The sequence below is a fragment of the Pseudorasbora parva genome, chromosome 13, assembly GCF_024679245.1.
Source record: "Pseudorasbora parva isolate DD20220531a chromosome 13, ASM2467924v1, whole genome shotgun sequence".
NCBI lineage: Eukaryota > Metazoa > Chordata > Actinopteri > Cypriniformes > Gobionidae > Pseudorasbora > Pseudorasbora parva.
In genome coordinates, this window is record NC_090184.1 from 31,979,164 (window position 1) to 31,991,093 (window position 11,930).

At 37.2% G+C, this 11,930-nt stretch overlaps 1 protein-coding gene across 2 annotated transcripts in view; it reads left to right on the forward strand.

The window, feature by feature from the left end:
• Positions 1–7,554, forward strand: part of adamts10 (ADAM metallopeptidase with thrombospondin type 1 motif, 10) — a 79,564-nt gene extending 72,010 nt beyond the window's left edge. For both annotated transcript variants that reach the window (XM_067413957.1, XM_067413956.1), the window contains exons 21-25: positions 1,443–1,572; positions 3,934–4,138; positions 4,239–4,415; positions 4,988–5,147; positions 6,993–7,554. In XM_067413957.1, coding sequence (XP_067270058.1) covers positions 1,443–1,572; positions 3,934–4,138; positions 4,239–4,415; positions 4,988–5,147; positions 6,993–7,102 — 782 coding nt within the window. In that variant the 3' untranslated portion in view covers positions 7,103–7,554. The remainder of the gene's footprint in view (positions 1–1,442; positions 1,573–3,933; positions 4,139–4,238; positions 4,416–4,987; positions 5,148–6,992) is intronic.
• Positions 7,555–11,930: the final 4,376 nt, after the last annotated feature.

Below are 11,930 nucleotides of genomic sequence, written 5' to 3' on the forward strand. Positions count from 1 at the left end.
TGATTTTCAAACTCGTCGGGTCACTGCTCTTTTCACAGTGCATGACTATCTGGGGTATCATTCAGTCACTGCTGTGTTCACACTGCACGATGGTTTGACGACAGAGCTGTTCACACTGCATGGCTGAACAAGAGGAACAATCACCGACAACTCTCTCTCCGGTACACAAACTACGTCTCCCAACTACACGTGCGATGTGTCAAATAAACAAAGCGAGATCACACGTGCGTCAGACCGAACTTCTAGCTCGGGACTTGTTATTAAAAATGATAAACTGCACAATTTGCTTCAATTTGTATGTGTGCTGATTTGTGGAGAAAAAGAAAAAAGATTATGGCGGAAGAAATTGTTGGAGAGACAGAGGGTGCCAGGATTGTGTTCTGCAAAGACAGTTTGAGGTAAATAAACAATTTTGTAATGTGCAGCTGCTGTGGCTGGATGTGCAAATGTTTGGCCTTTGTTTCTGTTTGATAGAATTGTAAATATATCTATTAAAATACTGATATTCTGAACCCCCCCTGAACTCCCTGAACCCCCCGCTGCCCTGTATCTCACTCTTTCATTGACTGTCGGTCATCGCCGATGTAATTTTCAGTCAGAACGCAGTTCACACAGCAGGAGTTTCAATCGCCGACAGGTCCAGATATTTAGCATGCCAAATATCTCAACGGCGTCGGTGACTTGTTGGCGATTCTCTCTAATCGCGTCTTTGATTTTTTTATACTGCGTGATTGTCACTCGCGTGCACGAGCACCGATTTGCCTGTGATCTCGGGCATTTGTCGGCGATTTCACAAAACCTGTCGGCGACTCAAAATCGGGGCAAAAATCGGGCAGTGTGAACTAGGCTTAAGACTGCATTTAATTCATCAAAATGCAGCAAAAACAGTAATATTGTGAAATGTTTTTACAATTTAAAATAACTGTTTTACTATTTTAATGTAGTCTAAAATGTAATTTATTCCTGTGATGGTAAAGCTGAATTTTACTCCAGTCTTAAGGGTATTAATAAAAATAAAATAAAAGTCTGACCCAAATTTCTTAACGGTAGTATACAAAAAAAGTATAGAATTGATTTTAGTATAGAATTAGCCTTTTATCTTTTTTGGCCAAAAATAAATAATAAGCTTTTTGGTATCAGGCCAGAATTGTAATATTTGTCACCAATTTAGTGACCTTCTAAAACCAGCCACTTATAAGGTTCCATTTCAGAGGATGTTACCTTAGATGGCCGCTGTCTATTTAGTAACAAGGCAGCTCGCTAGGTTTTGAAAAAGAGCCATAGCCGCAACGGATCACAACTGTAAGAACTTCACAGGGACTGTGTGTTTACACAAAGACAAAAATGAAACCGCACTGACATCAAAGCTTCATGTTTATATGATTAGGTATTGCGATAATCTAGCATGATTTATATAGCAAAGACTGTTCTCTGTGTCACAGGGGTTCAAATCCAGCAGGTAGTGTGCAAGAAACAAGCTGACCTCTCTGTGGTTTACAACCATTTCTGTGACAAGAAGAACAAGCCCAAAGACAAGAAAAGGCCGTGCAACTCGGAGCCCTGCCCTCCAACGTGGGTGTTCTGTATGTGTTTGTGTGTGTGGCATTACCATCCATCCCGAGTGATCCAAACACATATGCACTGTACTAAATTCAGGTGTAAATGGCATGCATAAGGGAACACATGGTGATTTGATCACGCAAACCACATTCACACATGGTCAGGGATGCACATCAGATGTGTTGTAAATGCTAATGTATCCTTATGCCTTTCAGATATTACCAAAAGACCACTAATTTACTAAGTCACTTTAGTACCCAATTAGTGTACCACCCATTTGCTAATTAGTACAAAAAAAAGAAAGAAAAAAAGGGATTTATTTACATTATTTTTTCATTCAGTCATAATTAATTTTTTTCAAAAGAAAATAATGATACATGACAAATTTTAACTTTCTGATATATATGAGATGTGTGTGTGTGTGTGTGTGTGTGTATATATATATATATATATATATATATATATATATATATATATATATATATATATATATATATATATATATATATATATATATATACACACATACATACATACAGTATATAAGTTTGTTATATACTGTGTGTGTATATATGTGTATATATATATATATATATATATATATATATATATATATATATATATATATACATATACACACATACATACATACAGTATATAATATAAACACACACATATACACACACACACACACACACACACATCTCATATATATCAGAAAGTTGAAATTTGTCATGTATCATAATTTTCTTTTGAAATATATATACATACAGTGAGGAAAATAAGTATTTGAACACGTGCTATTTTGCAAGTTTTCCCACTTAGAAATCATGGAGGGGTCTGAAATTGTCATCGTAGGTGCATGGTGACTGTGAGAAACATAATCTAAAAAAAAATCCAGAAATCACAATTTATGATTTTTTAACTATTTATTTGTATGATACAGCTGCAAATAAGTATTTGAACACCTGATAAAATCAATGTTATTATTTGGTACAGTAGCCTTTGTTTGCAATTACAGAGGTCAAACGTTTCCTGTAGTTTTTCACCAGGTTTGCACACACTGCAGGATGGATTTTGGCCCACTCCTCCACACAGATCTTCTCTAGATCAGTCAGGTTTCTGGCCTGTCGCTGAGAAACACGGAGTTTGAGCTCCCTCCAAAGATTCTCTATTGGGTTTAGGTCTGGAGACTGGCTAGGCCACGCCAGAACCTTGATATGCTTCTTACAGAGCCACTCATTGGTTTTCCTGGCTGTGTGCTTCGGGTCATTGTAATCTTGGAAAGACCCAGCCTTGACCCATCTTCAATGCTCTAACTGAGGGAAGGAGGTTGTTCCCCAAAATCTCACAATACATAGCCCTGGTCATCCTCTCCTTAATACAGTGCAGTCGCCATTGGCAAACTTAAGACGGGCCTGGACATGTGCTTGTTTAAGCAGGGGAATCTTCCTTGCCATGCATGATTTCAAACCATGATGTCTTAGTGTTTTATCAGTAACAGTAACCTTGGAAACGGTGGTCCCAGCTTTTTTCAGGTCATTGACCGGCTCCTCCCATGTAGTTTTGGGCTGATTTCTCACCGTAGGATCATTGAGACCCCACGAGGTGAGATATTGCATGGAGCCCCAGTTCGAGGGAGATTGACAGTCATATTTAGCTTCTTCCATTTTCTAATGATTGCTCCAACAGTGGACCTTTTTTCACCAAGCTGCTTGGCAATTTCCCCGTAGCCCTTTCCAGCCTTATGGGGGTGTAAAATTTTGTCTCTAGTGTCTTTGGACAGCTCTTTGGTCTTGGCCATGTTAGTTGTTGAATTATTGCTGATTGTATGGGGTGGACAGGTATCTTTATGCAGCTAACAACCTCAAACAGGTGCATCTAATTAAGGATAATAAATGAAGTGGAGGTGGACATTTTTAAGGCAGACTAACAGGTCTTTGAGGATCAGAATTCTCACTGATAGACAGGTGTTCAAATACTTTATTTGCAGCTGTATCATACAAATAAATAGTTAAAAATCATATATTATTATTTCTGGATTTTTTTTTTAGATTATGTTTCTCAGTGGTCATTCACCTACGATGACAATTTCAGACCCCTCCATGATTTCTAAGTGGAAGAACTTACAAAATAGCACGGTGTTCAAATGCTTATTTTCCTCCCTATATATATATACAGTATATAATATAAACACATCTATACACACACACACACACACACAATATTATTACAATATTACACACACACACAATATACAATTTTTCTAAAGCCCACTGTACATGTACAAGACTTCACATAACATCTTTGTTATGCCTGATCAATGCGGTCCCGTCAGTCCCTGATATCTGCTGGTATATGTGTTTCTGTCAGGTGGTGGACAGGAGACTGGTCAGATTGCAGTCGGAGCTGTAGCAGAGGTGTGCGCACACGGGAAGTGCTGTGTAAGAGGAAGATCTCGATTACAGAGGAGAAAGTCCTGGATGACGTGGCCTGCAGCACACCGCGGCCGTCCATCACAGAGCCATGCAACAACCACACTTGCCCACCAGAATGGCATGCCCTGGACTGGTCTGAGGTAGAAGAACGCCTTCAATAGTGAATGCCTACTTCTATAGTTTTAGAGTTATTTAGTAAGGTCTCTCATAATCTGTTGTGATTTTTATTTTATTTTGCAGTGTACACCCAGCTGTGGTCCTGGTTATAGATACAGGGTGATTTTATGCAGAAGTGGAGAGAATGGTGAAACATTGCCAGAGTCAGAGTGCCCAAAACAAAACCGTCCGACCACCAGGGTGCGCTGCAACATACAACGTTGCCCACCACCGCAGTGGGTTACAGGACCCTGGTCAGAGGTGAGATTTTATTAAAACAGTCAAATTCACTTTGTGAATTTATCACAAAAACTTTAAACATCTGACATAAGTGTTGTTTAAGTCAAATTAGATAATGACTTGAATAGCAGTGAATGGCAAAAGGGAAAAAACAAATGTACATTCATTCATTCATTCATTCATTCATTTATTCTGTTACAAAAATGAAGCAAAGGCTTCTATCCTTAAACATTATTCTTACTTTTGTTATTTTAATGTGTGTTTTCAGGGCAACTTTTATTATGCAACAAATATTGACAGAAATCTATTTTAAAAGTATTTATTCTTGAGATGTTTATTTACATGACAATGAAAAATCAATCAAATTAATACACCTATGCTGTCGCTCTTTTCATAACATAAAGTGTGCTTAATCATTATGATTTCATACATTTAAAAAGATGTCATAAAATTAAAAGATGGAAACAAAATGTTGCCTATCTATCTACTGAAGACAAAACAATTTAGCTGGGTCGACATGCGTGAAGCTCCATGAAAACCTTCCAAGTTACTTTTCTTATTCATGTTCCCTGTCCTTTTTGACATGTGTCTAGTGCTCGGCTAGATGCGGTATGGGTCAGGAGATTCGTTTAGTGCAGTGTCTGACACACACTGGCCAGCCATCCAATGATTGCCCTGATATGCATCGTCCCGCCCCCATGCAGCAGTGCAAGAGCAAGTGTGACCACGGTGGCCCTACAGATAACCCTGAAGGTTAGAGGTCTCCATTTTGTAAACTGTCTGGCCTCTATGTAATAATGGCATGTTGCAAATGATAGTATGTTGAAATGGTATACAAAACCCATTGCTCTTTCAGCTTTAACGGCTATATGTCCCAATACTGATATAATGTTTACTGCACACTGAATAGTATAGAGTGCTGCAGTGATGACATCTTTTTGTTGGCCAACCCAGAAGTTAGCATCACCCTGGTTTCCTTAACCAAAACCCAATAGGATTTTTCCACTGACTTTGGGATCATTGCAGAAAATAATCTGTAAACCAACAAGAGTTTATGGTGATTCTTACGTTAATTTGTTCATCATGATAATCTTCACAAATGAATAAAATGGTAACTTCACAAATGGTAACGGTAATTGTCAGCACTTTACTTTTGTTTTCTCTCGCAATCCTTGCTCCCATACTGTATTTTGATATAATGTCCAATAAAGCTGTTGTCATTTGTGTATTTCTTGTCAGACAGCAGTACAAGTATGATTATAGTGACTGACATGTTAAAGCAGCACTAGGTAACTTTTCAACCTTCATAATATATTTTTTAAGACTCTTGTGATGATAAATCGACTTACAATAGGTTGAATGACACGTCTGCCATAGCCTGATGGGGTCTGTATCGTTTTTAATCGTACTTTTAAACTTCGGGTTTCGGGTAGTAACCTGAGAAAAAGAAAAGAACTACAAAACTCGACTGCTTTACGGCATATACGTCACTTCCACCAACACACACACTTCCTTACATTCGGACGTGCGAGCCCAACTTTGTTCGTCGGATAATATAGTCATGTCTGAAGCAGCAGAGACAAATAAGAAAGAAAAGGTTTTGTTGGAGGAAAGCAATAAGAGGAAATGAAAAAATGATGGGATTAAAGGCAGGACGAGGATCAAAATGTGACCAGCGTTTGCTCGTCGGCGTGAGCTGAAGGAGGCGTGCCCGACCGATGCTGTCATGCTTGTTACGGTGAGCTACCACTCAAACATTGAACTGAAGTATCATATAGATTCTGTAAAACGGTAACCAATAGACTACTATAATGACGCTGGCTTGTAAACGTGAGCATCGTGATTATTTGGCGTTTGAAAAAAATAAAACCCATGAAATTATATTCATATGACATGCTGGAGCATATGCCACTGACTGTAACGTTACCTGGGATGAAGACATTTCACACGCGACGCCAGAAGAACTCCTCTTGCAGTTTTCAGGGGAACTGCTGCACCGACCCGCGGGACGCTTTTATGAAGTTATTTGGCCGCACCGCACCACTGTATATATTTTTACAACCCGCCGCGCACCCGCGACCAACCGCGCATCACTAGTTCAGGGCTATCAGGGCTGTCATGTCAACAAATGCATGCGCGATGGCATCCCCTGTTGTAGGAGGACAGATCTTACGACAGTATTTGAGGACATTATTTTTTCCAAACTGTAGGGGGACCCCGAGAGCAAAAGTAGCCAAGTGGGGCTTTAACCAGCAGTCCAAAAAAAAGTTGCTAGGTTGCGACACTGGTACTACTGATGTATTTAATATAAAAGACAACCGTGAAAATATCTTTAGCTTTTGTTAACCTCAGACCTTTTTTGGGGATTTTTTTATTTGGAAATGGAAGTGATAAAATGCTAACTCGAGATTTCCGGGTATTGGTCTACAAAAATACATCATCCCTCCATGCTTTCCAAAGTTAAATAGGGACATGGTCCCTAAAACTGTACACCACAAAGTACTTGTTTTGGAAATTTGTTACATGCTTGAAGAAACTGGGATGCATATTGCCTTTCATTTTTAATGTGACTGACTGTACTTTTTCTGTGTCCTGCAGAGTGTAAAGATGTGAACACAGTGGCATACTGCCCCCTGGTGCTCAGGTTCAAGTTTTGCAGTCGTGCATACTTCAGACAGATGTGCTGCAAAACCTGCCAAGGACACTGACCTCCCTCTCTCTCCTTCTCTCTCACTCTCCATGTCTCTCTCTTTCTCTCTCGGCCTCATTTTCTCCTCCCTACCGTCATCTTGCATGGCCAAAACCACCCATGCTCAGCATTCCACTGGAGGAGTGCTGTTAACCACTAGCAAACTGACATCATTGTGGGAGAAAGCATGGAAGAAATGAGAGCGAGAGAGAGGGAGACGTGAAAAGAAAGAGAGAGAACGTCTGTGCTGCTCTCTTTCTCTCCCTCCGACCAGATGCTTTGGCACTGCTGCTGTGAATACCAGTCTGCCCAGAAGACATCTGTCAGTGTTTCTTTTACTCTTCCACGTGGTGCTTTCAGCCGTTACTTATCATACAGAGAATTGTTTGTGTGAACTGTCACACCTGTACTGCTAGTTCTCAGTGAATAATAGTCGTCTATTATTGTGATGTGATAAAATAAGCAATTATAGACCAATCGTCTTTATTATAGTCTCAAAGGTGCACTCAGTATTTTTTTTGTTTTGTTTGTATAGTTCTGATCGTCTTATACTGACACCTAGTGTTGTGGATGAATCATCACAATAGTTATCAGTATTATTTTTGGTGGTATTATTACTCCACAAGCAAAAGTGTCCAAAAACAAGTAGGTTAAAAAGAGTATTATTCAGCTGGTCATGTGATCTCAATATGGTTGCCTCGATGAGAGACCCACTCCATATAAAATAAAGCAGCTGGGATGTTAAACATATTTGTAAAAAATAACTCTTTACTTTTCTTGTGTTAAAAAAAATATTGAGTGCATCTTTAAAGGCATAATTCACTTAAAAATGAATATTATGTCATTATTTACTCACCCTCATGTTGTCCCAAACCTATTACTTTTTTTTTCTTCACAAAAGACATTTTTGTCCAAACACAAAGTCAGTTGAGTTTAAAACAACATTAGACCCCATTGACTTTCAATAAATTGTAAAAAAAAAAAAAAAAAAAAAAAAAAAAAAAAAGATTTATTTTGTGTTCCAGAGAAAAAAAAGTCATACTGGTTTGGAACAACATAAGGTAAATGATGTATTTTTATTTTTAGGTGAACTATCCCTTTAAGGGCCTTCACACTTACAGCAATTTACAAATCAACCAATGCTCATGTTGGTTTAAAGTGGCATGAGTAAAGATGTGATCATATTAACCGCTGTTTTGCAAACATTTGCAGGCGGAATCCAGTCATTTCAGTAGGGAATCCATGCAATCAGGAATTTTGTCTGAGGATGAAAGATTTCCCCATAAAGATTTCACAACAGTTTCAAGTTGACTAACAGAAAGTTGCACATTTGCGGCGTTGACCAACAGAAAGCTGCTTGGCTTGAATGTGAGCTGTGCTTCATACAACACTACACTATTGACAATATACAAAATTCACCAATATGGCCAGCCATACCTTAACACCTCATGATACAGATGGATGCTGCAGGTAGAAACCAGAGGTGGACAAAGTACACAACTTCATTACTTGAGTAAAAGTAAAAGTACTACTGGTCAAATATTACTCTGTTACAAGTGAAAGTTGTAAAAACTGATTTTTACTTAAGTAAAAGTACAGAAGTATTTGTTTTCAAAAGTACTTAAGTTTTAAAAGAAAATGTCCTCTTTTTTCCTTTTGTTTTCAACTATTAAATTGCTGTGTGTGAACAGCTCTTTAGAGACATTCCAGATCACTCAGATATCATAAGCTCTCATTTGGTGTGGTTGGTGCTGTATACTGTATCTTTTAATCTGATGGCCTTGTGGCTATTTGCAGGTGCTGTGCTGTTGTTTTGCCATCCGGTCACATAATGCTTATGCTAATTATTCTTAAGATATCATGCGTCAGTCAAACCCGGATGAACAATGAACTGTTTAGCAACCAGAGGGAAACGAGAGGTCAGCTTAGCTTCCATGCACTAAGTAATAGTAGTTAAAGAGGCCAATGGAAGCTCTTGTTGAACTATGTGATGGTCATACCGTATAGTTATTCTCAGACACTTTTTACCCAATATAATGTGCTGTACTCTTAATGCACCATGAGTGTCTGTGCATCAATTGTGGTGACAGTGCAGAATTGTGAACCTAGTAACATTCATTTTATCAGGTCAGGACCACTCCCAAACATTTATTCTCTTACCTTTGAGATTAAGCAATTTTTTGGATTCTAATCTACTTGGTGTTATGTTGTTCAAATCCTCTTTTCTTCTTCTGTGGAACACAAAATTAGATATTTTTGCAGAGGGCACTGCTTTATTCCATACAGTGAAAGTGGTGGGTAATTCACACGGTTAATGGGATGGTTCACCCAAACATTTTAATTCAGTCATCATTTACTCATTCTCAAGTCGTTCCAAACTTGTATGAATTTCTTTGTTCTGCTGAACACAAAAGAAGATTTTTTTTAGAATATTAGTACCAAAACCGACAAACCAGTATTTCTTTCCCTACTATGGAAGTCGATGGGGTCCATCAACTGTTTAGTTTCACATGTTCTTTAAAATATCATCTTTTGTGTTCAGCAGAAGAAAGAATTTCGGGAACACTTTAGTATTGGGAACACATATTCACAAATAACCAGAGGTGGTAAAAGTACTCAAAAGTTATACTCGAGTGAAAGTATATATACCTAAATAAAAAAATACTCCAGTAAAAGTAGAAAGTCCCCCATTCAAACATCACTTGAGTAAAAGTACAAAAGTATCAGATTTAAAACGTACTCAAGTACCGAAAGTAAAAAGTAAATATTCAAATTAACTGTAAATATCAATAAGCAGATAAAATCTTTTGGGACTGATATGCAATGCTTTAATTGAACAAATGATAAGATTAGATACTGCAACTTAGAATTTGTTAGATTTGCAATTAATAAGAGACAATGAAGCACCTTAACGCAGTATAGGGGTTAAACTTAAAATAGACATGTTCCATAACATTAGCTCCATAAAACAGATGAGGAGCAAGATACTATTAACTAATTCAAAATTAATTCAAAAGCCATAACCACAATGACATATTACGTAACAATTAGTTAATAGTCATGTGCCTCAACAAGTAAAGTCATACTATAATTTTGCCAATTGTTATTAATGATTAATTAAACACATCTGAGAGTCGGAATGCATGGCTTTGAATACATGAATTTACATTATTAGTTCATGTAATATGTTATTAGGGAATTAATGATGTCATATTTAATTAATAGCAATTCATATATTACTTAATCTATTAATCATAGAGAATGTTCATTAGTTGCTGATGCAGAAATCATTAATAAATGGTTTAGTTCTTCATTAGTAATACATTAACTCATGATTATCTGTGCATTAGTTAGGCATGAATTATAATAGTGCACCTGTATTGTAAAATGTTACCAATGTTTTCATAGTAAATAGTGTGCCGCAAAATAAAAAAGTTGGGGAAACACTGAGCTAACGTTAGTGTGGCAAACCTGACTTGTCAGCTTTTCCAAGTCTATACCCGACTGGATCATCCATGAATGACCAGACCGGTTTGGAAATCAAGTGCAATAAATACTTAATACTTGGAGCGGGCATGGGGAAATGTATTGGAGTAAAAAGTAAACTTTGCCTTTAATATTGTTGTGGAGTAAGAGTAAAAGTAGATGCAAATAAAATATACTCAAGTAAAGTACAGATCCCCGAAAAAAATACTTAAGTAAAGTATCAAAGTATTTTTACTTGATTACTTACCACCCCTGCAAATAACTATAACTTTGGCCTCAATAAACTCCAAATTTACTGCTTATTAATAGTTAGTAAGGTAGTTTTTGTAGCATTTAGGTATTGGGTAGGATTAATGGATGTAGAAAAAGGTCAGGCAGAATAAGGCATTAACATGTGCTTTATAAGTACTAATAAACAGCCAATATCCTAGTATGCTAATAAGCAACTAGTTAATTGTTAATAAATGAACCTTAAAATAAAGTCTTACCAGAAATGCATACAGGTTTAGAACAATACAAAATCAAGATGACAGAATTTAAATTTTTGGGTGAACTATTTTGAGCTCCACTAAGGATTTTAAAAAGTGCTGTTCCTGTAGAGCAACACAACAGGTTTGTTTAAGTAAAATACCAAAATGTAAGTCATTGTTTGCAGTGACATTCCAGAACAAATGGCGCTTAAATATGAGCGTAAAGGGGAAGAATTAGGGTGGAAGTCATTTGTTTGCAATTTCTATGTGGGTCTGTTCCTCACAAGATTAAAACGCATTGGCTTTAACAAGGATTTGGAACAGCATAATGGTAATAGGTTTTTTTTTAACTTCCCATAATCTATGTTGATTGGATTCCCTTCCAAACATCAACATTTAGTTCATTGAATCATCTTTGTCAAAAACGTACTAGTATCAGTCGCCATTAGAGTGCCATAACAGACCTTCTCCCTGTCTTGGGTCCTGGCAGTGCATGTCAAATGTTTGATTTGAAGAGCAGATCTTGAGGAGATGGCCTCCTTTCAAAGACTGGTGGCTAATCTGTGGTGCTACAGTATGGTGCTATGTCTTTATTTGTCATAATCTTAAGATTCATGTTATTTTTGTATTGTAGGAATTGTTTTGCTAAAGGTAAAACATTCGCGAAGGAAAAACTATAAGCAAGATTCTATGAAAACTAGAATTGTTGTTAAAGTCTCTCTGCAGAGACACTAACTTTGTAATCATATATTTGGTACAATTATTATGTGAAAGATGAAAATGCTGTTTTGCTTTTGATGGTAAGCTTTTTACTTTTTTTAATTTTGTTTTTAAATGTTGCTGTGTTCCAACATTTGCAATAACTGTAGATTCACTTTGGAAATGCAGTCA